The sequence below is a fragment of the Puccinia triticina genome, chromosome 5A (assembly GCF_026914185.1).
Source record: "Puccinia triticina chromosome 5A, complete sequence".
NCBI lineage: Eukaryota > Fungi > Basidiomycota > Pucciniomycetes > Pucciniales > Pucciniaceae > Puccinia > Puccinia triticina.
The window spans coordinates 3,089,430-3,116,869 of record NC_070562.1 but is presented as its reverse complement, the minus strand read 5'-3'; the positions used below and the strand labels follow the sequence as shown (position 1 = coordinate 3,116,869).

At 47.1% G+C, this 27,440-nt stretch overlaps 5 protein-coding genes across 5 annotated transcripts; 2 read left to right on the top strand and 3 right to left on the bottom strand.

Moving 5' to 3' along the window:
• Positions 1–4,001: 4,001 nt before the first annotated feature.
• On the bottom strand, positions 4,002–5,493 carry PtA15_5A385 (uncharacterized protein; the record flags this gene model as incomplete). The annotated part of the gene is made up of 5 exons (XM_053169140.1): positions 4,002–4,130; positions 4,209–4,398; positions 4,503–4,974; positions 5,059–5,179; positions 5,260–5,493. The coding sequence occupies 5 exons, from the start codon at positions 5,491–5,493 to the stop codon at positions 4,002–4,004; spliced, it is 1,146 nt and encodes a 381-aa protein (XP_053020367.1).
• Positions 5,494–11,424: 5,931 nt separating this feature from the next.
• PtA15_5A384 (uncharacterized protein) lies at positions 11,425–14,606 on the top strand (the record flags this gene model as incomplete). Its single annotated transcript, XM_053169139.1, has 3 exons — positions 11,425–11,781; positions 11,867–12,534; positions 12,617–14,606. The coding sequence occupies 3 exons, from the start codon at positions 11,425–11,427 to the stop codon at positions 14,604–14,606; spliced, it is 3,015 nt and encodes a 1,004-aa protein (XP_053020366.1).
• A 764-nt stretch (positions 14,607–15,370) lies between these two features.
• Positions 15,371–15,850, top strand: PtA15_5A383 (uncharacterized protein; the record flags this gene model as incomplete). Its single annotated transcript, XM_053169138.1, has 1 exon — positions 15,371–15,850. One exon carries the CDS (start codon positions 15,371–15,373, stop codon positions 15,848–15,850), a length of 480 nt encoding a protein of 159 aa, XP_053020365.1.
• A 496-nt stretch (positions 15,851–16,346) lies between these two features.
• On the bottom strand, positions 16,347–18,259 carry PtA15_5A382 (uncharacterized protein; the record flags this gene model as incomplete). The annotated part of the gene is made up of 5 exons (XM_053169137.1): positions 16,347–16,383; positions 16,704–16,966; positions 17,051–17,904; positions 17,985–18,093; positions 18,164–18,259. 5 exons carry the CDS (start codon positions 18,257–18,259, stop codon positions 16,347–16,349), a joined length of 1,359 nt encoding a protein of 452 aa, XP_053020364.1.
• A 5,459-nt stretch (positions 18,260–23,718) lies between these two features.
• PtA15_5A381 (uncharacterized protein) lies at positions 23,719–25,975 on the bottom strand (the record flags this gene model as incomplete). Its single annotated transcript, XM_053169136.1, has 5 exons — positions 23,719–23,735; positions 23,808–23,951; positions 24,017–24,810; positions 24,898–24,966; positions 25,044–25,975. The coding sequence occupies 5 exons, from the start codon at positions 25,973–25,975 to the stop codon at positions 23,719–23,721; spliced, it is 1,956 nt and encodes a 651-aa protein (XP_053020363.1).
• Between the last annotated feature and the right edge of the window lie 1,465 nt (positions 25,976–27,440).

The following is a 27,440-nucleotide window of genomic DNA, read 5'->3' as shown; positions in this document are numbered from 1 at the left end:
TCTATTGTGTTTATAGCGGTATATTGGGGGGTGAAGGGATGTTGCTATCTGAACATTGTGAGGATATTTTATATGGCAAGTTCCTTGAGTTGGTTCATTCACCCTTCAATTTGCTGCTGACTTATTCACACATGGTTAGAATTGGGCCGAGATAGGACCACAATGTTCACTCTTCCAAACCTGTGGAGGTGCAAATCAAAGGGGAAAATTATTTGACATTTTCCTATCAAACTCTACTCCGATGACACCTCTGGTAATCAATCAAAGAGATGGAATAAACACATCTCTTTCTTTTTCACACTATCTGGGCTGCCACCGAGCTGGACTGATAAAACCTACAACTGCCATTATTTGTGCACTTCAAATCATGCTGACAATATGGAGCTAGCTGAACCTGTTGTGGATGAGATCGAGTGAGTTCTGAGAAACCTGCAACATGTTTGTGCATTGTGGGCCATTTTCTCAGATTCTTTTCAACTACAGGGGTGATTGCTTATGATGGTTCAATCAACAAAGAAGTCCTTCTTATCACCTGAATCTTGTGTGCCCTTGGAGATTAACCCATGCATGTAGAATTAACAAGTACACCTATCCCTGGCAACTTGCTGCATCCGTGCCGCACCTGCAACCTTTCAGCAGAAAGTAAGAAGGATAAACCAACAATGGAATACCTACAGTGCTTCCTAATGATTGGACCGTATGGGGAGAGGGCGAGTGGAGAATATTGTACACAATCTTTATTCATTATTAAAATTCATTTGGTACTGGTGTGGAGGCCAAAATGGTAGTCAGTTTCAGGTTCACCTTCAAGATCAGCCTTCAAGAAAAACCACCCTCAAGATCAAGACTCAAGCCTCAAGATCCTCAAGGCTCAAGATTCAAATCCCAAGATTCTCTCAGATCCTCCTTTTCCCTTTTTCCCCCACTCTCCTCATTCTCACTTCCCCTTCCTTCCCCTTCTACTCTTTCTTGGTCCTAACACAGATCTGTCTGTGGGTTTATTCCTAGTTTTTGTTTCTTCCTTGTATTTTGTCATGTTTATTTCCATTTCTCCTGTTTCCTCTTGTATTTCTTGTGGTCCTATTTGGTGTCATGTTTTCAGCTCTTGGTTTTATTTCTCTTCCTTTTTCTTCTTTTTGTGTCTTTTTCTTTTCTTTCTCTTTGGTGTCTGTGGTGTGTGCGTGCGCATGGCGCGCGAGGAGATGATGACATGCTTGTGACAGGCCTCCAGGAATCCAAGTTCCTGGCAAACTTGGAGGATGGGAGGCCATAGCACCTGTTCTGCTCCAAGTCAGGAGTTATCGAATTGAAGATCTTTCCCAAGTCCGAGTCCCAACGAGTCCCATTCCTGAGCCCAGCAAATCATCGAGAAACGTTTTCCCCAAATCCCTTTCCAACAAACACAACCGCCGCCAAGGATCCAAACCCCAGTGAAACATTTCAAAACCACTTCTCAGAACACTATCTACCCAAATCCATACAGCTCATTCAGACCATCCGTGAGGGCAGTCACATTGACACCTTTCCCCTCCCAGCGCTGCCACCAGCCTAGCACCAAGCGGAGCTCCATACCGGGTGACAGGTATCAAACAGACCCAGGTCATGGGCACTAATCATTGAACAATGCTATGATCTTTGGAGCTTGTCCAAAAGGACCCAGAGCAAGACAGCTGTATTTGACAAATCCACAAAGCTGGGAGTCAAGGATGTTGTGAGCAAACTGATCATTGAACAAAAATATGAAATTGCAGCCAAGAAGGAAAATGCCACCGCCTTGGATAAGAAGTTTATTGAGCGCATCAACCAAGTTGAGAAGCATCAAAGCCGCAATTATTCAATCCGCTATTCCGGGTGAAAGGTGTGTGATAGCTCAAAACCATGAAAAAAACTACTTATAACAGTGATTGTACTAACATGACTAGTATTTCACTTGGAACAGGCTTTGACGGGTGTCTTGACACACCAGTTGAGGTGCTGCATGTTTTTTTACTTGGTATAGTGAAATATTTGGTAGGAGACTTCATGCAAGGGGTTCAGCCTGCTGTAATACCAATTATAATGGCACATTATCAATCCTTCAGTACAGATGGACTGAACATCCCGTTGCTTCAACCGTATTACCTCACCAGGCATTTCACCAACTTCATCAGGAAGGACTATAAAATTGTTTTGCAAGCCGCACCGTTTGTCTTATTTGAATACATGGACGAGTCCAATTGCATGATATGGACCTCGCTCTGTCAGCTGGTGCCTTTAGTATTTCAGACACACATAGAAGACATGGACACGTACCAACATATCCTGAAGTTGCACATTGGAGAATTTCTATACCATCTGATGATGTTGACAGCGCAATGGATGAATAAGCCAAAGTTCCATATGTTACTACACCTTCCTGACGCTATCCTTTGCTTTGGACCGCCCCCTCTTTATGCGACTGAAAAGTTTGAGAGCTATAACGGCATATTTAGGAATGCATCTATCCATTCCAACCAAAACAGTCCGGGCAAGGACATTGGTCATGCTTTTGGGGATTTCCAAAACCTACGACATCTATACTTCGGCGGGTATTTTTTAGATCCCAAAAAAGAAAAATATGTCACGGCCGGCTCGGCGGTCATTAAGATGTTTTCAGATAACTCTTCCGTCCAAAAATGAATGGGATACAATGCGCTCCTGATGGACAGAGTGGCTGGAGAGCAGCATAAAGTAAGGATACAATCAATCCCCGCGGCTGGACCCCGGGAACTGTATCAGCAACTACCCGACTTCCATCTTGTACAACTGGCTGGATACAGTCTGAATCCAAAGGATGTTATACGGGATGGCTCCTTTGTCCTGGTCAGCGCGCATGTTTGATTGATTTTTGTATTTCTTCATGGAGCAATTAGACTGATTAGCTTTATTCTTCATCTCTAGTATAAATCAAACAATGATTCAGATGAAACCGAGTTGGGCCGCGTTGAACACGTGTGGGAGGCACGAAAGCCAGGCAGGGTTTTACACTACATATGCCTCACCCGGTTCAAGCTATCCGGTGTTGATTCCTTCTACAACATGCGAGAGGTATGCAACTCTGGCCAGGGGAAATTTATCAACGCTAGAGTGAGTGATTGGGTACATAGTACATTCACTTTTAGAGGCTTGGGCATTGATTTTTTGTGTTTTAGAATCTCCGTGCACTTGTGAATGTGCAACACAATTGCCACAAGGCAAACTATGTAATCACTTTCACAAAGGCAAAGCGTGTCGAGCGACAAGAAACAAGCAAGCGAACTGGTGAGGTCATACATGCTGATAAAACAAACTATGTTATAAATCTGGCTTCGTTATTGTCACCCCTGGTGCACCGGAAGCTCTCAAGTGTAGATTTGCAACCAGTTTCAAACAAAACTTGTCTTGAGGGGCTGCACCAGGGCCTTGCCGAGTGGCAGGGGTACTTGGGCGCACCGCCGGGGGAGCCGGGCTGCCGGTTGAATGCGACTCACACCAGGGCACCATCGCGGGGGGAATGGGAATGGGTGAGGGGTCTGGCTCAGATTGATTGCCGTGTTTTTCATTTCCATCTTCGGATGAAAGTGTACATTTTTGTGCTTTTTTTGGTTATGTGTAGATTAGAGGAACTTAGTGAAGAGGCACCGGGTTTCTGGGGCAGTTGCTGAGGCTGTGGGCTTGGGGGCTGGCCCTCGGATGCATGTTGGCCATCTGAGTACCAGGTGGACGGCAGCGGAGTGTACCTAAGAGGTTACAATGCCGGGGGGGTGTCCCGGTGAGGGAGGGGCGTTGTGGGGCTATCGGAAGTGCTGCTTTGGGGTTTAGGGCAGCAGCCCGGTGCTCGTCCGGTGGCAGCTGTGGGACGTGGTGCCGAGGTGACGTCGGAGGCTTCTCCAGGACGGCGGAGGGGCGGTGGCATCCAAACGACGTTCGGTTTGTTGCCAAGTGCCCCGCCTGTGTAGTACATCACGAAACGGAGCAAGAGATGATCTGTACTTCGCAGTGTATCAATTCTCGGGGAGGGAAGATTGCAGCTGGGCCAGGAAGAGTTGGACGGAGATAATCAAAGCGATGAGTTCATCATTACGGACATGAGGGTCGACAATCGAGCTGATATCCTGAGAAGATTGGTCGAGCTAGCCAGACCACAAGAAATAATGGGATGGTCAGCTTGGAATGCAGGAGAAAGATAAGGATGGTGCGCGGTCAATCACATAGGCAGATGAGATGGTCAGGGTCCCAAGCGCAGGAGACCCAGCGAATTCAATCACAAGCGTCCCGGTTAGCGGATGGCGAAGACCAAACTTGATGTGTAACTTGCTGGGAAATAGTGGATTTGGGCCTGAAATGTCAATCGATAGTATCCCTATCGCGGCCCTGTAAGTCTGAGTGGTACTGGTTAACCTGGGAGTTTAAGCCACACAATCATACAGTGAGCGAGGTTTTTTTACAAAAAAAAAAAACAGATAAAAACATAAAAGATAGTAACAACAGGGATTGAAACAAACCATGTTCGAGCGGATTCCAGTTTAGCAATCGAACTTCTCTTGGTCTTTCCACCCAGAGTTCTTCTACGGTCACCTTCCGCCTTATCAAGCGCGTTCCGTTCGACTCTGAGCTGGTCGACGAGCTTAAATTCTTTAGGATACTGGGCCTTCAACTTGGGGATCTGCTGGTGATTTTCCGAGAGCTTGGAGGCCAATTCCATCAGCTGACGTTCCAAATCTCCGGCGGCCTCAGTCGCCTCACTGATCGTCATCAGCTCCATGTCGTCCTCCTTCTGGTTCATCTTGAGCTCGTTCAGCTCGAGCTCCAAGTCCGCTATATCGTTCGTCAATGCCCGGTTCAGCTTGTACGTCGCCTGTGCATCCGTGTATCGGTCTTGGAGCTCCTGCGCCATCTCTAAGATCTTGCTTTCATCCTCATCAATTGCCGCTTGTAAAGCCTTGAGCATGGTCTCATACTCCGAGTTGGTCTCATCTACAAAAGATCAAAGTTCAATTGGCTTTTTGCTAAGGGGCACGACTTCAGTTTTAAATTGATGATGCTGGAAGCTCAACTCACTCAGCCGTTGGATCTCGTCGTATGAACAATTTAATCCCTTTTCCTCAAATATCGTGCTCGCGATAAACTTTTCTTTTGCAGCGGCCTCAACCCAGTTGAATTTGACTGCCGAGAGGTAAGACTAGGTAAAAGTGTTTGGGAATGAGAACGACATGTTAACACGTCACAGAACGCGGTTGAGAGAGGTAGTTATAACGGTACCTCGTAACTAATCAGATCATAATCCAAAGTAGTGAGCAGTTTCTCGTCGACTTCCATCTGTTTCACGTTTTCAGGAAGGTCCTCATTGGTGTCGATTTCTTGCGAGTTATCGAACGACGCTTCTTGGCCAATTAAGTCGCGCCTTACATCAAGCGAAAATAGTTTCGTCGATTGGTATTCGTCCAGCGCGTTCGTAATCGCTTCGAGCTCATTCATTCTGTCGATCTCGGCCATCAAATCTTGTTTCCGACAGCCCTCGGCAGGGGCGGAGGCTCGCTTCGCAAGTTCAGCCTACCCCCCGGGGGCCCGAAGTCTCGAGGGACTTGCTTAAGTTCGGGGACTTGCGTGCTACCGATTGCCCCTTTTTGGCATGCCAAGAATCTGAGTTTGGCTGGGAGGAATATTCAAACCTCTGTAATTCTTTGCCACAACAACATTTTTTGGAATAAAATTGCTGAGGTCAAAGGCTAGCATATGCCTGTCCAAACTACATAATTTGAGTCATTTCACAAAACTCCTTCCACTCCAGAAAAAATCCTTAATCACACTGAAACATTAAATTTTGCACTGAATGGGTCTGTGCTCACCAAGTCTGTTTTCATAGTTCTTTCTATACTTAGGCCCTGTTTGGACACTCCAATTTGGGACAAGGCCCCCCCTCCCCTCCATTCAAGAGGCTTGGTTGGGCTAGGATTTGAACAAAAGCGCGGCATCTGTAGTAAAGAGGCGGCTTTGCTTGCCGCTCTTGTCTCAGTCTCTCACTGCAGAGTCAGATGTTTGGCACAATCCTATTACAAGTTGTGCTTTGGCACACTCTGTAATAGGGTGAGGTGAGTCCTTACTTTGCTTCTGTTGAAACCAAAAAGTGATGTCTCAATGTATCCACATTCCTCCAGACATTGTTTAATCACTAGAAACGGGCATTTTCTTTAAGCTATGCAGTATAATTTGTTGAGGCTTCCCTGGTAGTGCAGTTTTTGTGTTTCTGACAGTTATTATAAACTTCTATTTGATTGCTGTCTTTATTACAGGCTGATATTCCTGGGGCTCTCAGGCCTTTTGCAGGTAAGCCTCTCTGTGAGACAGATATCCTGCAGGGTTGCCCCTTTGCGGCTCTCACAGGGAAGCTTTGTTAAGCTTTTGGTTAAGTGTTTCTTGTCACCTGCCCTTGCCATTGACATCAGGCTTCAGCCAGGTAATTGAGATTTCACAAGATTCAAGAATTTTCCTTGATCTACCGGATACATACACATTTATGTAGTAAAAGGGGCATGTAAACCTTGAAAATTTGGGGTCACCAAAGTTTGGACAAAACCCAATAGGGCATGCACAAAAATCATCCAAGATTTTTATGGATGGGATTTAAAAATGGAAGAATTTTGTCAAAATTCTGACAGTGTTACAAAGCCGGAGTTTGCCTCTATCTACAACAGTTGTGCTTTTCAGACCTTTTTTTTTCTTGCAAAAAGTTTTTTTGCCCCCAATCACAATCTCAATAACCCCCCTGCGCACAAACACATTCATCTTTGGCCCTGACACATCACATCTTCATCTGTGCCCATCACTACAAACATTAGGGGGATTCAAATTTGGCCAGGTGCAACTTGCATTCACTTTTGCAAGTTGGTGTTCAAGTTCATTCTTGAACACTGAGTTGCAAAAATGCATGTCAGCCACACATTAATTCACCCCCCAAGCTTGCTTGAATGCTTTTTTTTGGATGTTGGTGTCCAAGAAAAGCCTTGAACACCAACCTGAGTACATTCAAGCTGTGAAGTTGTGCATTTCCAAGTCTGAATCCCCCTATTATTTACTTTGCATAAATGTGCAGCAGCTCAACAACATGGTATAGTGGTTCCTCATATAGCTGTTGCTGTCTGTTTCAAATTTTATCCAGATGAAATTATTGTAATTAAGAAGCATTTTGTACAGTTGGAAAGTCAAGCAACTTCCATCAGTTGACATGCAAGAACTCTGAGGCAGCTAATGGTCTTACTTTGAACTTTTTCTAAGGTTACCTCAAGCAAGCTTCAATGCTCAGTCACTGTGCCAATAAAAACTGTCATGTAATTGGCTGGAGCTATAATGGTGTGAAACTACTGAACAAACAGACAAGAGCTTGGAGGGGAAATGGTAGAGAATAATGGTTTGGACCCGTTACTAAGTCCCCGGCACCTACCGCGCACCTGCCGGGCGGTGCCGGGTGCCTGTTTTTCCATGAAAAGTGGGGGGGGGGGTACCCGGGGACCGCTTGAGGTACCTGCTCAAGTGCCTCCCAATGCAGCAGGGGCTGGAGCCCGTGCCTAATACATTGCACCCGGCGAGCCGGACTTTGTCCATCTTGCCTAGAGAAATCCACACCTCTCGGCGAGATGGATTTGTACCAGCTCGCCAAGAGGAATGCATCCCTCCCGGCAAGCTGGACTTTGACCAGCTCGCCAAGAGGAATACACACCTCCTGGCGAGATGAATTTTTACACCAGCTCACCAAGGGTTTCTTCCCGGTGAGCTGGTCAAAGCCCATTACGCCGATCTAGGAGAGCTGGACTTTGACCAGCTGGCCAAGAGACATACCTCTTGGCAAGCTGGACTTTGGGGGATTGGTGTCCCCAGTCCCGTACGCCAAGTACGTGAGAAAAAGGCACAAATTACCGCCGGTACCCCCCCCCCCCCCAAGTACCGCTGGTACCTGCCAGGCGGTGCCGGGTGCGGTACTTGGTCCCTGGTTTGGGAAAAAAACGTACCCGGTACCCGGGTCCAAATTGTTATTCTCTAGGAAATGGTAACTACACTAGTAATAATGTATGTTGAGGCTAAGGGTGCTGCTGAGGCTTCCCTCCTGGCTAATGCTGGAGTTGGAAAAGAGTTAAATTAAGAAAAAATAAGAAAAAGGGGTGTGGCTTGGGTTCTATTGATCCTTAGTGATTTCTAGAACAGGGGGTTTATCAAATTTCTAGCTGGAATACCACAAGATGGGGGAATGAGGTGTGGCAGGAGGTTGATGAGCAGAATATGCAAATGGTGATATGTTGAGTGCCAAATATTCAAGGTTTTTGATCTATATGAGAAAATTATGTAAGCATGAGTTTAAGATAGCATGTGTAACAACTCTTGAGTCAAGGTGGGCCAAGCAAGAGAGGGGGGATAGATGCTTAAGCTGAGTAAATGAGCTGTGCTTTTTGAGAGTTATAAGAGCAAAATATGCAAAGGTTTAATAGAATAGAGGAGGGTAGTGGCCAAATAGGCTGATGATGAGGGGAGATAAGGCAAAAGATGCAAGTTATGAGAGCTGTAACCTGGAAGTTCATAAGGGGAAATACAAATGGGAGAAACAGAGGGCATTATATATCATGATGAGCACAATCAAAGATTATTCTGGCCATGGGAAGATGAAAGTACCAAATTGGGAGGTGTGAACACAGTGAAAGGTTATAAAGACAAAAACTACCAAAAAGGGGGGATGTAATAATCCAAAAGAGTATGTATGATGAATGTATGATGTAACTACTGAAAGAAGAAATTTTATTTATTATGTGCTATTTACACCAGGAAAAAAAAGTAGTCACTTGATGGCAAGTGAAATGACACAGCTTTGTTTTCAGTTCCAACACTGCTCCAATGCTGCTCCTCTCCACCAGCACATCTAGGGCTCACATTACAGGTGTCAGGATCAAAGCACTCCATGTGACAAAACCAGATGATGCTCGGCTTTGTCCCTGGCCCAGCTGATGTTCAGCTTTTACCCTGGCTCAGCTGATGCTCAGTTTTTTACCTGGCCCAGCTGATGCTCAGCTTTAGCACCTGCCACCTGATGATCTTCTTTGGCCCTGGCACAGCTGATGCTCAGCCTTGGCCGTGGCTCAGCTGATGCTCAGCTTTGGCCCTAGCCTATCTGATTTTCAGCTCTGGTCCTGTCCAAGCTGATTCTCATCTTTTTATCTGGCCTGGCTCAGCTGATACTCAGCAAGCTGAGCATCAGCTGGCCAGCTGGCCCAGTACCGGGTCAAAGCTGAGCATCAGCTGGGACAGGACTAGGAAAAGGCTAAGCAAGGACTGCTACAAAGCTGAGCATCAGCTGTTCCAGGACTGTTACAAAGCTGAGCATCAACTGGGCAAGGACTAGTCAAAAGGCTTTATTCCAATTCTGAGAATGAGCTGCGTGAAAAAAGCTGAGTATGAGCTGGGCAAAAAAGCTGAGCATGAGCTGGGTACCAAAGGACAGAACTGAGGATCAGTTGGGCTCATCAAAAACTGAACAGGACCTCCTTGGTAAATTTTTGAAGTTGAGAAGATGGTTGGGAGATTGGGGTAGATAGTGGATAGACATTGGATAGATGGTGGGTAGCTGGCTGGAGCTGGTGTGATGTCACTTGTCATCAACTGACTATTTTATTTTCCCGGTGTTATTATGTAGTATGTGTAGGGATTTTACTATGTTTAATTGTTAAGCCTATCTGAACTATGAAACCATTGAGAATTTGAGGGTAGTGTATGAGGGTGAATGTAGGTAAAATGAGGTAAGGCTGGCACCCAAAAAGTAACACCCAGATGTGGGTGGTTGGGATGAGACCAACACCCTGCCCAAACCCCCGGGTGGTTTGGCAGTACATTATGGGCAGGCTTTCAAGGTCATTTGAACAGGCTTGAGCCTTGGGAAGGTCCAATGAACGGGCCTTGAAGGCAAATTGGATGGGCTTGGGAGGCTGCTTGACGGGCTTGGGAGGTTAATTAAGTTTTTTTTGACCTCATTCCACTGATGGGGCAAGCACATTCCAGCTATGGGTCATTTCACTGCCAGCATAATTGGCTGGGTTGAAGCTATCCCGGTTTAACTGGGATGCACCCAACCAATATAAAATGGGTTGATCTCAACCAATGAAATATATATTAACCCAAGGGGGGTACCTTGGATTTATATTTCATCAGTTGAGATCAACCAAGTTTAAATTGGTTGGATGCATCCAAGTTTAACTGGGATAAACTCCAGCCTACCCAATTATTCTGGCAGTGTTTGGATGGTGTCAGGGACAGATAAATTGAATATTTCAGCCCAGTGCCACAGTAAAATAAATAATTGTGACCACCTGGGTGGACCCTGTTCCACCCAGGTGGTTTTGGATCTGGGGGTTGGGCCAAGGCTGACCCCCGCCCAAACAAACAGGTACTAGAATTAAAATGTGGTTTAACAATTGGATTATGAAATGACAATGTGAGATTTGTAAAGGGTTGATAGAATCTGTAGATATCTATTATCAGCCCCTCCAAAGGTCTGAACCACAGCTTTCTGGAACTTTATCATCTTTTCTACTCAGAATTTATCCATCACCATCCATTTAAGCGTTTTTGGTAGTTTTTCCAAAAAAAAAATGAAGAATGTTGAAGTGCAACAAATGCGATGCACCAGTTGGTGGCTCCAGGAATCACTTTTCAGGCTACCAGACGGATAAGTGACTCATATACTCCACAGGGACAGAAAATTATGTTGAGTCAGTTTTTGTAAATGATCTTTGCCTTGTTGTGTAGCAGATCGAGGCGGGACTGTGAACGCTACGTAGACGTCCCTGGTCGGTCTTCAAGTCGGCGTGGCGGGTGGCGGCCGTTCTGCTGGTTGATTATGTAAGTATACATAGACCGGTTGACGTGGAGCCCGGCCCGGTGAGGCTGAACTGAAGCGGGGCTCTTCAGGCGACAGAGGCTCAGCGGGAGGGGCGCGCGCACAGACGAGGAAAACTAGCTAAGTCTAGGATTCCGACTAAAAAAAGGAACTGGGGGAAAAACCCCTACAACTGAAGAAAGGCCACTTTATATAGTGGCCTCGAGAATGAAACAACAACACGTGACTACCCTGAGTACAGGGGTACAAACAAGAGTCTACAGCCGTACAGGACAAACCCCTGCGGCTGTAGCAAGAAGAAAGAAAGGAGGCGCTTTAGCCTAACTCCGGCACTAGTCCGAACTAGGCGAGGGAGGCGAGTGCCTCCTGTATCTCGCCTCCAGAACGGGGGATACCCGTCTGGTATCTGTAGCCCGGCTACATGATGACATAATCACAAGGGAAACTGTTGCTGTGTAATTTCTCCACATTCCTTTCTCCTCCTGTTGACCATCAGGAGCCAGCACTGGCTTTTATTCAGACAGAAAAACATCAAGCTCAGTATCTCGAACATGCAGGATATCGCCAAGCAGAGTACCAACAACAGCCCTACAAGCTCAACTAACGATCCACCAAAAACTGACTCGCCAGTCATTGAAATCAACCATGGCGAACAACTTTCACCATCCAACTCGCTCCAAGTATTCCTCATCAAACCCTCGACGATGGAATCGAGCGTCGGACCATCCGATTCTCAACAGTCCGATCAACTCATTCGGGTCCACTCCAGCAAGACTAAAGTTCAAGATATCAAGACTCATATCTCTTCAACTTGGAGAGGCAAACCAAAGACCGATGGGATCAGACTGATTGCTCGTGGCAGGATCTTGAACGACACAGAATCGGTCGGTGGGGCACTGGTCAAACCGGTACGATTCCAAGACTTTTCTTCTACGCATCCATATCAAACCATCATCAAATATTTAGCTGACAGCTCTCTTCGCTTTTCTCCAGCCTGAGGATCCATTGGTCACTCATCCAGTCCATGTCGTCATACGCCCCAATGCCTGGACCGAGAAGCTAGCCCCCATCTTACCCGTTTCGGCCCCTCCGGCTGCTACTACCCATCTCCCAGTCCCAACGACTCCACTAGCATCCAACCTCAGATCCGCCTCCCCGTCCTTTGCCAATCTTTCGACCCTCGCCAACGCTCAGAAAGAGAATGAGCCTCCCAATTTCATATCCTCTCGCTCAAGCTTGTCATCAGTCCCCAACGGATTCGGACCGGCCCTCAACTCACCCGGGGTGTTATTCAACACTTACTTCTCCGGTCTGACTGCCTACGGTCGATATAACTTTATCCAGAACATCCTGCAGGCCCAATTCAAGATTATCGAACGCCTGGAATTTCTTCGTCGTCAACTGCATAGTCAACATCTTCAACTACTTGGAATTAATCATCCATTCGAAAATTCAAATGTTATCTTCGATCCCAATCATTCGAATGGAAATGAAAACGAGTGGAAAACGATCGAAGGGAAACTGATCAACCTCTTGAGCGAATTAAAGTTCCCTCCCCCTTATTCAGCCTATGCTGATTCGGCCAATTCTGAACAAATGCCGGCAGAATTCGATGCAGTAGTACCCGATGAGTGTAGCGAGTTCAAGCAAGTTGAGATAGCGTGAGCTCCACTTTCTCTGATCAATCACATTGCGTATTCACCAAACTGATGAGCTATCTGACGGTATTCACCTGTGCAACAGGGGCCTACCTTATCTACTCTACATCCCAGAAGGTTTGGGCCAGCAATCCACACAGGAGGGACCACCCGAGACAAACTCGCCTCTGAAGGAGTACAAATTGCTCCAGAGAGACCTTAACCGCACCTTGCGTCTAGATGCCCAGGTCCAGTTCTTGATCTTACAAGCCCAGAAGACTGAAGCCACCTTGAACCAAATGGACGACATCATCACTGCCGGTTTTCGACCTCACGACACTCTAGGTAATGACCGTGAAGCCCAGCAAGCGCAACGGATCTTCGACGGCCTCTTCCCGCCCTATCCATTCCCCCGTCCTCCGCTCGCCAATGGTGGCGGGCCTGCACTGGGTCTCGGCCTCGGATTGGGGCCTGCTGCTGACGGACTACATCCGCCAAACAACTTTATGCACCCCAATGGGCCCTTGTGGCCACACCCGATGGCCCGAGTCCGCCGATACGAATTTACGATCAACCTAGATAGTATTCGACGCTACATGGCACCGCTCCTCTGGCTCTCCTTGAAACTCTCCGTGCTTCTCTACATCTTTGGACGTCATGCTAGTTACGGCAAGCTTGTCAGTCTGATTATGATGTCACTAGGCTGGGTCATCTGGGAAGCCTACACTATCCACCAGAGGCACGACGCACAAGCCAGACGACAAAACCGCTTACAAAGAGGTCAGCAGGCCCCTGGCGGACTGGCGGGTGCAGCTGCCCCAGCCGCCGACCCAGTTCAAGCGGTCTTGGACCGAGGCAGACGCCGTGCGCAACGTGACCGACTCCAGCAGCGCCTAAGAGAACAACGTCAACGAGTCGACGGTATTCTGGGCATCGAAAACCAAGAGGAAGCAGCCGTGGCGCCGAACAACCCCCAGCCTGCCCCTGTAGCTGTGCCCGCCCAACCAGCCCAACCCGCTGGCCCTCCTGCAGCGGCGCAAGCCCCTGTCGCCAACCCTCCACCTGTTCCTACTCCTGCCCCTCGTAGAAATGCCGGACGTGGCGGATTACGAGCTGCGGCTGCTGATATCCGGGCCCGAGGGGGTGCGTTCCCTCCTGGCACAGAAGTTCGACCGTTCCGAAGCACGTCTGCATTCTCGCCGAAGTATTGGTTGAACTCAATTGCAGTCGTTGGGTTAGCTTCAGAATACCGGGAATTGGGCCTTCATTCGATCGGTGAGCGAGCGATGGGTGCTTCGAATCTGGAGTACCCTCGATGGTACCGATACCTGCGTAACTTGAAGACCGGTCTGGTCCTCTTCGTTGGCACCCTCTCGCCGGAGATTGAGAAGAAGAGACGGAAGGCGCTCGAGAAGCGGGCTAGGATATTGAATTTGGTCATCGCTGATGCAGCCCGAGACACTGACAACCAGAACCAAAATCCGCAACAAGCACAACAGCCAAGGGTTGCGCCGCCGGCAGCGGAAACCAACAATGGCAACGCTGCCATCCCTCCCGCAATGCAGGCGACGAGTGTCGCTCAGACTACGGCCCTCGAGACCCCGAATAGCCGGCCGGTGACGGGTGGAGAAGGGGAAGATCAACAGACTCCCCGGGCGCTTGCGGTCACGGCCCTCGAACGGGTGGGCTCGGAGAGCTCCAATCAGACCTTATCTCAGCGCCGGCCACACTTGAATGTCTCCCAGTCCAGTGGGCCCTGTGTTCAATTACAAGGGGGAGCATCTACCGCCGCAGTTGACCGGCCTTCCAGCTCACACAGCCTCCCCAAGACGTCCCTCGACGAGTCTGGCTCTGGGGCTGAGCCTACCTCTCTTGACGCTCCTGCACCCTCCTCCTCCTCTGCTGCTCCTGTGCCTGGTCCATCCGCTTCGAACACTCAGCAACAAGCTCAGGATGACAACCCTGTTGATAATGGTACCATCCCCTCCCCTATCACTCCCTTGGACGGCCGTCAGGTCGTCGGGGGACTGGACGATACTGATGACGAGGAAATCATCGGCGCTGAAAACGACGAGGCTGGAATGCTTCTCTTCTGATCCTCTTTCATCATACCAACTCAATCAAAACCTTTTGTATATCTTTTCCCTTTTTATCCCCTTGAACAATCTTCTCTCTCTTGTTTGTTTCAATTATGCGTCGGTGTGTGATAATCATAAATCAAAAAGGCTTGTAGAATTCGGATCTCGCCGGCCTCACCAATGTTTTCTGCTATCTTTCCACTCCAATGTGTGATTTCCAAAAAAAAAAAAAGGATGTAACAAATTTGTGCACCAGGAGTATGAAAACACGAACAAAATGATACCCCCTTGTCTCCTTTGAAAGCTATCAAAGCATGACCATTCACTTGGCAAGAGGCGGCTTCGCCGCCAGCCACAGCGAGCCTCCCACCAGGGATTTGGGGTAAGTTAGGACAGTGCAAGGAGTGGATAGCCGTGCTGGCTGTCATCTTATTACTGGTCCAATGGCCATCGACAGAGTATATCTGAGCTGGACCTCGCAGCTGTTGACCATCCACCCTATGCCATGTTTCCAGATGTTTCCCCTGCCAGCGCCGCAAATTCTCGATTCGTCCCGCTGTTGGCTCATTCACGGCTTCCCCGGAGGTGTACACCCCACTGCTGCCCTCAGACATGTCTAGTGCACCCACAGTTTCCGGAAGCTGATCTCAGACTCTTTCCGTAACACCCCTGACCTAAGCTGCACAACGGTTTCATCTCCAAGGGTTTGGCTTGTGAGCAAATGATAAGTAGTTGCTTTTGTCACCCGCGAATTCTTGCGGTCGAGCGTTTGTTGCCTAACAATGTGGTTCCTCTACGGAAAGATCTCTCTGATATCGCTTGCTTTTTACCTCACTTTATGCGCACGAACTTCGATTTCGACCCAAGACTGGACCTATCTTCATGACTTCGAAGACAATCGGTGGCAGCGAACCCCTTGCGCTGAACCGGACGGTCCAAGCACCGAGCTTCTCGGCTTGCATCACTCTCCCCTTGTACCACACCCCAGAGGATCAAGCATGGCATCGGAGATTCTGAACTACCCCGGGCATTCTATGTTGCAGCCAACGCTAACCGGCCAGGATATTCACGACTCATCACAAGCGTCTTGCTCTGTTGACGAACAATTCTGTCCTGATTTGCAAGTTGACACCCGGAGGATCGATGGCGAGCTAGGCCCAAGAAAACGCATTAAGCATAGTCACAGACATTCGTCTTGGACCCAAGAAACGACATCTGATTCAGCGTTGAAGCCAGGCTCGTCGCATGATCATACAACGTGAAGTCAGGCAAGAGACCGATCCTCTACAAGCAAGGTCACCCCCCTCAAACTTCCCAAACTATTGGAGACCCACCCACTAGGTCTCCGTATTGAAAGCTCAGCCTGTTTTCATCAAGTTAAGCAGAGGTGGTGCAACTCTTCTATGTCAGATCGTCGGATTATATTATACTCATCAGATGACCCCGATAAGAAGGCAAGCACCGCTCGACTCATGGCACTATATTGCGTGAGTCCTCTGCCCCATCAAGTGATGCATATTCCATACTCATCCCTCGGTCTACTTTGGTGGCTCGAATTAGATGATTGTGCTTAGATGGAGCGTGGCCGATGCCTTACATCCAATCTCTCATTTAGAAGTCGTAAGTCTTGTTGGAGCATTTGTACATTCTTCAACTTTTCCACGCGGTTTCATCTTTTTCCGCTTGGAGTTCTTTCACAAAAATAAAGCAACCCAGAATCATACACTTCTCTCATCCCCTTCCCCACCCTCCAGCGATTCAATATTGCCCCGTCATTGCACCACCTCTGCTCAACCTGGCGAAAACAGGCTGAGCTTTCAAAACAAAACCATCTGTCACCACCCTATCTGCCATGTTTTTTTCCCTCCGCAACTTCAGTGGCATCCGACTACAAAATGCAGAATAATTAGCAATCGTATTTTGTGGTGTATCAATATTATCAAGAAGAGTCTTACTTTTCGTTTCTTTTTCTTCTTCTTTTCTGTCCCTTCAGCCGGTTCTTCAGTCTCATCGTCGGCTGATTTCTTCTTCTTCTTCTTCTTCTTATCTTTCCCTTCAGCCGGCTCTTCAGTCTCATTGAGAGCTGTGCTTTTCCTCTTCTTAGGTTTGGCAGACTCGGTGGTCGAGTTCTTGAGCTCCGCCTCGGCCGCCTTCATCTTTTCCAAAACGGCTTCCATGGCCACCTTATTCTTAGTAGGATTAGCGCCAGTTTCATAAAACGCTAGTCGTTCCTCCACTTGCCCGCGCAATGCCATCCCGAACGCGGTACTGGGTGAATCGGTGAAACAGTCAATTCGCGAAGCGATCGAACATTTGTTCGCCAAGAAACGTGAAATCCGACCCTTGTTCTTCGTTCCAGCTCGGCCGATGAATGTACTCTAATGAAAAGGGTGAGGTAAGTAAGAATTAAGGTTTTACTGGGGATATTTGAAAGAAAATTGCGATCGACATCGACTACTGACATGGTAGATTAGCCCGTATTTGGGCGTGTTGCCCTTCGTCTTGAGCGCTCGAAACAGTGCCTTTTCGGCGCCGAGAATCTGAACTGTAGAGGCTGGGTATTTACTCAAATTGGTCAAGCTTCCGGCATGACTAATCAAGCGAGCGGCGACGGTATCGCCAATCAATGCACCCAGGTTAGGTGCGACGAGGTCCATTTTCTCTCGGAGATAGGCCTGGAGAGATTTTCGGTAGTCATAGAGTTGTATTACTCGGTCGGCGAAGTTAAGGATATTGATGAGGTCGATGGGCGAGATGTCGGTACCCATGCTAGACCGGGCAGCGTCGAGGATGTTTTTGGCAAGGATCTCATTGCCCTCGACCAATTGAGTGATGCCTTCGAGACTCTCGTCGGTGAGCTTGCTCTTGTCACCGATAAACTTGACCAGGCTCGCATATTGATGGCAGTCAGGCAGAATTTTGATCAGCTCGGGGAAGTGCCATCCGTACCACTCTCGCACACGCATGGCGAAAGTGTTAACATCCTTGTCGAGCTGGTCGAGTAAGGCGATGGCTTGGATGATCATGTTGTCACTTCGATTGACGTTGAATTTAACCTTTGCTCGTGAGTAGGCATGGCCTAGTCCGAGTTGCGACTTGTCCATGTCCCCCTTCTCCAAGCCAGTCAATAGCTTTTCGGCGTGTAACCGAATACCTCTGATGAGCTCTAGGGATCGATCCGACGTATCGCACTCGATCCCTAAACTTGACTTGATGGAACCCGCCAAACCCCTCTCGGAGACTCCAAGGACTATCGAGGACTTTTTGGCTGGGATGTGGAGTTCGAGCAGTGACTGCAAATGTTCCGACATCAAACCTGTTTCGAGTCACCAAAATCTCCCAATCAGTTTTTAATACTTCATCAATTACGACCGAAATGGGAGGAATTCGGGTAACCTTCTGAAATATCGTTAGCATTCTCCAAGGCATGAGCAGCGTCGCGGAAGGGCAAGAAACTCTTCAATTCGAGCATTTTTCCGAATTTACTCAGGTTAGGGATGGCTTCCTGGAAAAATACAAACAGGTACAATAAGTACGAAGGTCTATTAGATGATGAAAAAAAACATCTGACTTACTTGCACGGCCTTTGTGCGACCGGCGATCTCTTCGGTGAACTTGACCGCAAAGAGAGCATATCCAGCAGAGCTTTCGAAGAGGACATGAGTGGCCATCGTGTCGCCTGTGTTGACGTGGTTGGTTGGTGGTGATGTGAGGTCGGGGTCTGCCAGGGAGGCCGGGAAGATGGGCGGGGTGTCAGGCGGATGGAATGAAAAAATCAAAATGCATATTCATTTTGACTCGGTCAGCATTCCGTCGCCGCACGGCGGAATGTATGTATGTACCGAACCCGAACTAAAGATTTGGGCCCCGGGGGGTGACTCGCGAAGAGAGCCTGCATCAGACCTATCGCCCCGAACTAGCACAGCAAGAATCTAACTTGGGTTCTTTTTTCACTGGTCTATTTTCACAGCTGGTGAGAAATCATCATGGTCCTGTAGGGCGTATAATCCTTTGAGAGGAGCTTCACAAAAAATCAACCACAAATAGCACACACGAGCTACCAACTGCAGCTGTTAAATAAGGACAGCTGTCAATCACCATGATCCTTGGCTGGATGGGTCAGGATAATAATATGGACTCATTTTTTGCTGAATTAAAATCCCAGACCATCAAAACCAATACACCCAAATTTATCTTCTTGATTTTAAGAGGAAAGACATGCCAGTAATACTGAAGCAGAGAAAATGATAAAAAAAAGCTGATTGAAAATCCATCAGGATAGTAAGAGGATAAAGATGTGATCCTTTTTGATTATCTTGAAAGATGATGGAGAGGATAAATATCTGTCTTATCCTTTCCTGCTAAATCTCACAGATCAGATTTACAGACAGTGGTCAAAAAGTTGCATTTGAAAAACATCAAGGGTGTTCAAAGTTGAAATCATATTTTTTTCAAATCATAAAATCATAAAATCATAACACTTTTGAGTGATCATTTTTTATGTACCATTTTAGAATTGTTGCTCTTTTTTGAGTGATTGGGTGTTACACATTTTTTTCAGATTAAAATTTTATGAATTTATGGTGTTATAATTTTATGCAGTCAACTTTGAACACCCCTATCATAAAATGAGATTCAGATTTGAAAATTTGGATCAGTACTTCAGCTTGATTGTAATCTGAATTTTCCGCCCTAGGTTGAGACATTCTATTTATCATCAAGGTGAATGATGAATTATGACAAAAATCTAGGATGAGAGCATTAAGGTCTCAGATGTCCACCTGGAACAAAGTTTGGATTGAAAATCTAAACCCTACCAGGGTTCTCTACATGAGATACTTTTTGATAGTTTTTAGATCTGATGGATGAGATGAATGGTCAGTGCATGAAATTGGATGGGATAAAAATCATTCATAAAATACAAACATTTTTGAAGTCCAACATGTTTCTCCCTGCCAGGATTTGAGTTATATCTGGGGGGTGTCCTGCTTGAGAATTTATATCTTTGATAAGAACTATCAATTTACATTATAATTAGAAAATAGAGATCTATATTAAACTTGGGTTTCAGCAAATTTGTTCCAGAATACCATAAATCCTAACCTTATATACATTGGGACAATGATGAAACTTCATTGTTCAATGCTTTCTTTTTCTCTTGGCACAGATGCAATTTTTCCTTAATTTCTAGAGCATGGATTGAATGGATGAGATGGAGAGTAAGTAGTCATGAAATGAGGTTTAACCAAGATAACCCATCAAGATTCAAATCACATACCTTCTTTCTCTTTGATGCTTGTATTTGCCATGCTTTTGTATAATTTTTCTCTTTGTTGGGATAATTGTGAAAGTTGATCTAAAAAATGAATTATAATTGTTTAGAAAAATTCAAATGATCTCATTTACAAGTGGGTAATGAATTTGAGACAAGATGACTCCTAACCATATGCATCTACTCTGAGCTGAGAAACTATTTCCAAATAATTCATGCGGGTTTGGTGCAAATTGTCAATGGATTTTTGATCTAATGGATTTTATGGCTTAGATGAAGATTCAGTTGCCATGGATTGTAATGTAAAAAATTAGTTGCCAAGATATAAAGCACAAAACACCTTTTGCTTTAAGCAATGCATCATTTACTATATCTGTGTACGTAAGCCCCCCTTCTTGACCTATAAAAATGAATGAAGGATGTTTTTTTATCTTAAATTGAGCAATAAAATGGAGAAAATAACTGATAAAATATTCTACTAACCTTCACCAAACCCTTATTTGGTTTTGGTGGCTGCTCCAGCTTGCTTTCCACGTTCAATGTATTCCATTCTTTTTACAAGATGGTTTGAATCACTGACTGGAAGAGCCAAAGCGTTGAATGTATTTAAGAGCTGAACAGACACCAGTATCTTGATTAAGAGCATGGCTAGGAACAGCTATGAATGATGTGGATTGATATTTTATATCTATGGGTTTTAAACTCTGAGCCAAAGAATGAATGGCTGATGTGGAGAATGTGAAGATGAGGACAGTAAGAGAAGGGGCTTATTTATGATTTTGATATATCTGGACTCTGCTGTTTGTTGGTAAAAATGGGAAGGTATTCAAAAACAGCTCCTGAGGATTTTATGCTCTTGTGTACTTTTTTGGAAACAATGTTGTTTACCACGTGTGTGCACAAAGGATTTAATTTTATGAGATATTTATGTAAAAGTCTTAACAAGATATGAAAATGAAACCCATCTGTATTTATATGGTCAAACAAGATCAACCTTAGTATCTCTTGGCTCTTACATTTTTTTAAATCTGGGCACAAGAAATTATTTCTGTGATTATTTTAACAAGTTAATCTCATGGATAGTCAAATCTTGGCTGCCAAAGGAATTAAGGCAACTGGTTAAATATTATTTCTGGTCAAATCCCTGGTTGGTTCTGTTCAATGCTAATCTATGCCCCAAAAATTTATGCCAAGTTTCTCTTTCTGGAAGAATTTGGCTCTATCAGCACTGAAACTGATACAATGAAATACCACTCATTGCATTATTGTTGCATTGTTTTGCCCTTACAAGTCAGAAAGCAGGAGTAGTTTTTTTTTTCTTTCTTCTGTTTCATGAGCAATATTTAAAATACATAAGTTTGGATCATGTTGCCCTGTCTGGTATGTACACAAAAATTTGAGATCTTGTATTCTATCAGACCACCAAGCCAAGCAATAAAAGCAGCAAAATACATCTTTCTACTTTATCATCCATCCCATTGCAGAGACCTTGAAAACTGTGTATGAGGACCCAGCTACGTACTAACATCAAACACATACAGACTGCCAAGTGCAAATACACATAATACTGCCCTGCCACATCAAGGCAGGCAGTAAATTGGAGTGAAATCACCTTGGGTGGGATATTGGAGTAGTTTTACCAAGCTGTCACCCATATGTGAAGTGATGTCAAGCAAAGTTGCAAGAGCTGGTGGATACAGTTAGACCACAAGGGGCTGTAGAGATTTGGCTGACAGATTCAGGAACTGCAATGGGGTCCCCAAATCATGGAATTTAGGACCTGCTGTGGAGTTGCTCTTAGTCTGACCCATTTCACAAGGTGTCCACAGGCTACATACTACTGGAGTGAATGATCTGGGCACTCCAGAAATGCTTGAAATGCAGGTTTTAAACCCTTTAAACTGAACTAGGCGTCACATTGGGGCATTTTAAGTCCCCAAATAAAATCACACTTGCTGGTTGATAAAATGGGGATAGGTTTTGAGGGTTTGGAGTAAGTTCCAGTTTGCAAAAATCAGTGTCCATCATGGTGCAGATGCTTGAGCAGGATCAGGCAGGAAGCACAAATCCAGTTTTAATTGTGCGGTGCTGGTCGTTTTGAAGACAGGTCAGCAGCTAACTTAGCTAATTCCCTCCTCGGGGGAGCGAAGCAAACTTAACTAAGTCCCTCCCGAGGGAGGCCTTCGGCCTCCCTCTGGGAGGGACTTATGCCTTATTGGTGAAATTTGCCTGAGAGAAATGACAATAATCCTTACCTTTTTATGCTAAGGCCCCTGCACAGTGCTGCCTTGGTGTAATCACCCTCTACATTTACACTTAGACTCTTGAGATGCCTGGCTATCTCCTGCCACCTTTTTGTACATTTTTCTTCTTCCCAAACCCAAGATACAAGGCATGTAGTAAAAAAACTTCATGCTGGCAAAAACAGTCAAGGTATAATTGTTTTTCAAATGAGCTCCCTCGGAATCTTGAGTGAACAGGCCCAAATGCATTTTCTCGCGCAGTTGGTTGGCAAGGCTGGACATCAGTCCTGGATACCTGTCATTTTTTTCCCCGAGGAAAGCGTATGGATTTACACTAAAATGATGTTTTACGGACCTCAGGCTTGGCTTTTGCAACCCACCAACTTCAATGTGTTATTATGAGCAAGGAATGATGAAATTTGATGATCTTAGAGCATCAAAAATTAGCCAAGATGCAAGGCTTTCTTAATATCCAAAAATATTGGTGAAATCTTCGGAGGTAAGGGAGCTATTGCAACATTTGTTGAAAATGGCGTTTTTGGCCATTCCTCTCAGGCCTAAATCACCAATACCGCATAAGTCCCTCCGGTGGAGGCGCTTCGCGCCTCCACCCTCGGACTTAGCTAAGTTTGGGAGCGAAGCGACCTCCAAAGGAGGGACTTAGGCGCTATGTGGACCCCGCGGCCTGAGAGAATTATAACTTTTGGTGGGGACTTTTTTAGAATCACTCTCCCTCATGAGCCTCTGCACCATTTTTGAAATTGTTTACATTTCTGGGATGGCCCAAGCTGTCCTTATCTTTCTGCTATTTTTTCCCATCCTCAACACATCTTGTTGAGCTGTAATCAGAGTTGTAACATCATGGATTCCAGATTCTGTACAGTGCAACATGTGTGATATAGCCAACTAGATGAAGTTGCAAAAAAAGACATTTGAATGTCATTACATATCCCTAAAAATAGGACAATAGGTGGAAAGATTCTCCTTGATGTTCTGCATCTTTTGTTCCCCTACAACTCAATCATATAATGTGATGTGATGAAGCTACACATGATTGAAAAAGGCCCAAGTTCCTGATTCTCTCAGGCCGCGGTGTATCAGTCCCTCCTTCGGAGGGTCCCTGCGGGACGTCGTCCCCCCTCCACAAAGTGAGGGACTTAGTTAAGTTAGGGTCAGCAGTGATGTAAAAACATAAAATTGTCCGCAAAGTCGAGTGGGTTTGGACCCGCTTGCTTGCTGCGTCAGGGATACTGGGTACAGCGCAAGAAAAAAAAAATGCGAAACGAGAATAATGTTACGAGGAAAGATTGCAGCGGTGCGAAATATAACGAGCATCATTATAAACGGGGGCAGTGGGTCTCGTATATGTAAATATGTACACTGAAGCCACGGGTTCTCTAAGTCGGTATAACAAAAGCATGCAAAAACGTCAAACTGCGATAAACAAATAGTAAACGAGCAAAAAAACGAAATCGAAAAAAGGGGGGATGGTTTAATACAACAATTCTTGGTGATGCGATGCGGGTGATAAATAGTAGTGAATAATGTCATGACGATAAATTTATTTCTGTCAAAGAAAAGCCTGTGAAGCTTAGAAGAGAGTCCGTATATCCTTTCAAAAGTTTTCTTTACCTATGGTAGAGCGTGATGGAGCCAAGATATGTTAGTGGAGTGGCTGTGAGGGAGAAGGAATGGAGGACATACCCCAAAAGAATCGAGTGTCGTTGTCGGTCCCGCCGGTCCATTTGTTGCATTGCAGATGTAAAGCATGTCCTAATGGACCAGGGCCACAGAAGAAGACGCCGACATCGGTAGCCGTGTGTTTCTCTCTGACAGAGTTGAAGATACCTGAGGATAGACAGGAACGAATCAGCCGGGGATGCGGGCAGGAGAGGTAAGAATCCAACACTCACGGTCCCAATTCGGTCTGCCGTAATGAGTGGGCGAGCGGAGCTGAGTGATCGCGTCCCTCTGTCCGCCGACATCGGAGACGATGATGTTGTTGATGTCGTCGTCTTTGAGTTTCTGGGTGATGTAGGTATGGAGCTCGACGCGCCCGTCGACGTCCTGTTCCTCGATAGCCGAGAGGAGGGACTTGAACCATTCGAAGGAGTCGAAGTCGCGGCAGACCCAGAAGAAGTACACCTTCTGGAGCCGGATCGGCGAGCCGGATTTCGAGGCCGAGGGGAAGTTCAGCTTGTACCAGATCGACTTGAGCACCGACGCAAACGGCGTCACCCCGATCCCCCCTCCCACTAGCATCACCACCTCGAACTTGAACACGTCCTCCGACGCCGAGCCAAACGGCCCATCTACCATCACTCGGGGAAGGACTCGGTTGGTCGCAGGGGGCAGGACTGTCGGCCCCGCCCCGTTCGCCTTCTTCTCCTTGTTACGCGAGAAGTCACAGCCCAGAGCTTCCGCAAACTCGGTCGTAAAGTCGCCCACACAACGGATGTGCACAGAGATGTAATCCTCCTCTGGTGCCGATGTGAGCGTGAACGGATGCCATTGCCAGTACGAGACTTCGGGACAATTGAGGAAGATATACTGGCCTGCTCGGGTCGTCGTTTTCTCCTTCTTGATTTGCACCTCGCAGACGTTCGAAGGATGTTGGATTACCTTGGAGATGTATGTCTTGTGGCGCGACCGCACTTCTCGCAGGACTCGCTCCCAGATAAAAATCGTACCACCGACCAGCCAATATCTATCAAAAGTACCACAGAAGCAGACAGCAAAAACGTAAGTCACACAGTTGTTATTATCGTCGAGTATAAAAGTTGCAAGTACGAACTTCCAGAAGACACCAATCTGGTTGAACGAGCAATAAGGAGGCCGGTCTGGCTGGATCATGCAGAACATTCTGGTATTTGCAGCCCATCTATCAGTTTTTTTTTTTTTGTTCTCGCTAGGGGAAGAAAGGATGAAAGAGGAACAAACCCGTGCAGTTGCCAGGCGGAAAAGAAGACGATGAAGAGGTGATGGGAGTACCAGAAGCGTTCGAACTTCGCCCGTCTGGGCTTCTCACGGGCGTACCAGACGATGATGCCAAGGCTGAGGGTCATGATCCATCCGGTGGCGCCGGGGCCGGTGAGGAAGTTAGCGCCGATGAAGCCGACGATGCCCGTCTGGGTCTTGATAGCCAGCTGGGCGAAGTTGACGAGATGGGCGACGATGTGGATGGCGCTGAAGAAGGCGAGCGCAAAGCCGGTGAACTTGTGGAAGGTGATGTTTTTCTCGAAGGGGATGACTTGGTTGAGCGCCGAGCGCCGGAGGAGGGTGATGAAGTTTCGGCAGATGGGCAGGAGGATGAAGGCGACGTCGACGTGGAGGACGAGTGCGGAGGCTCGGGCGAGAGGGTAGGTGATGTTGAAGGTTGCTCTGGCTTGGGTGAGGTTGTCTTTGAGCAGGAAGTTGAGGAAGGCGAAGACGAAGGTGATGATGTGGATGAAAATCCAGGTCCAGGTGAAGAACTTCCTCGAGCCCTCGTTGACCATCCAGGACTTGAATCGTGTGGTGGGCGAGTCGAGGATGATGCCGCGCTCGAGATGGAATTTGGTGGCCATGCGGGGCAGGCCGGCCTGGGGCTCGGTGGAGTTGAAGCTGAGCCGGTCTTCGTGGGCCAGGGGGTCGTCGCCCTTGCGCGAGGAGAGGTCTGAGCCGCCCATGAGTCCTTGGAGTCGGCCTCGCTCGGTGAGGTTGCGATGATAGCGAGGGGCAGTGAAGTTGGCGACGATTGGAGAGCGCCTGTCGAGAGGGGTGAGGGGCACTTGAGACTCCTCGAATTCCGGATTGTAGAAGTCTTGTTCGTATTGCCACCGTTCATTCCCGACTCCGAGCCTGCTCGAGCTTGCGGAGCCCTTTCGAGCCATCCTGACAACCGCAGGAAAAGAGTTGGTATGGGGGGTGAGGGGCGTGGGAGAAGCTGTCGAGCCAATGTTCTCTGTGAGGCGAAGTATGCAGGATGAGCGGGGGCAGAGCTGAGGGATTAGGCGGATAGCGATGGTTAATGAAGGCGGGCAAGGGGATTGTAGATGTTTGCCATGGCGATGTTCTCTTCTTCTCAGCGCCTGATATGATATGATAGTCTGAGGGTGTGTCTGTCCGGCTAGTGCGCACTGATGTGTGTGCAGGCTTAATGAGCTGGAACAGCTCGAGCTGAGCAACTCTGTGCCCGTTCGGCCCTGGCGCAGAGTTACCAGCCAATAAGGCAAATTTCTCAACCGGCCGTGGCCATTCACTGGCGCGTAACCAGCCGATCGACGCAAGCTGCCTGGCTCGGAAGATGGCGACGGAGCTTTGATTCTGCTGCTGCCCTGGGGATGCATGCACTTCGCACTTTTCGTCGGCGCGGTGGGGCCGAAGCAATTATTTGTTGATTCATGACCAGCTGGGCTCTGAATTTCGGAGCCTCAAGAGTGTGACTTGAGATGCGATGCACCAACCTCGTTCACATTTAGCTTTAGTGATTTCGAGCACCCGCATGTCTGTATGGCTAGGCAGGGCAGAGGAAACTTCCACCAGCCCGGCCTGGGACGAGCTTCTTCCGCAACCGTGCTCAGCTGGACTCGGAGCCAGCTGCTGATGTTGTCCGGTAATTATTTAAGTACCATCCTGAACTCACTCCTCACATCCTACACCACGGACGCAAAAGATCGAAAGCCTTCCGAAGTTCAATCGAAAGATGTTCGAACTCCCCGCCAGCAAGAGGGGACGTCACTTCGTCAAACTAGTTGACCAAGTGAGTTTCGAAGTCCTTTCGAAGGCCCTTCGGATATATGACATCGAATATTGTTTGGGTGGAGACTTCGAATCTCTTCGAATACAACACAAAGTTTCTTCAAATAATAATGGAATAACCTTCGAATATAATTTGAACTCCGTCGAGTTCGAATTACAATCGAAGGTTGACTTCGGGATACCATGGGATTTTAATCGAAGCAAACTCGATTGAAATTCGAACGTACCTTGGAGAGTACTCAATGTTTGATATGAAATCGATATGCCTGGGATGCAGACCCGGCAGACCCGGGGAATTGATCCCTTGTACCCGCCCCACACCCCCCTAGCAATTTCCTCGTTCTGCTCGCCAGGGTTCAAATGGCTCAGAGCAACGCTGAAACAAATACAGTACATGTATTTGTATATCACCCCAGTCGATACTCAACAGACTATAGTATAGTCCCTGTACATGCTGCGCCTAGACTATTCTACAGTACGTTCTGTGATCTCGGTTTCACTCGGCCCCGAGCAGATCCACTCGCCTGTTCCCACATGCTTTTTTTTCAATTTCAACTCGGATCCCGCATCAACATGCGTTACGCAGCCGCAGCAACC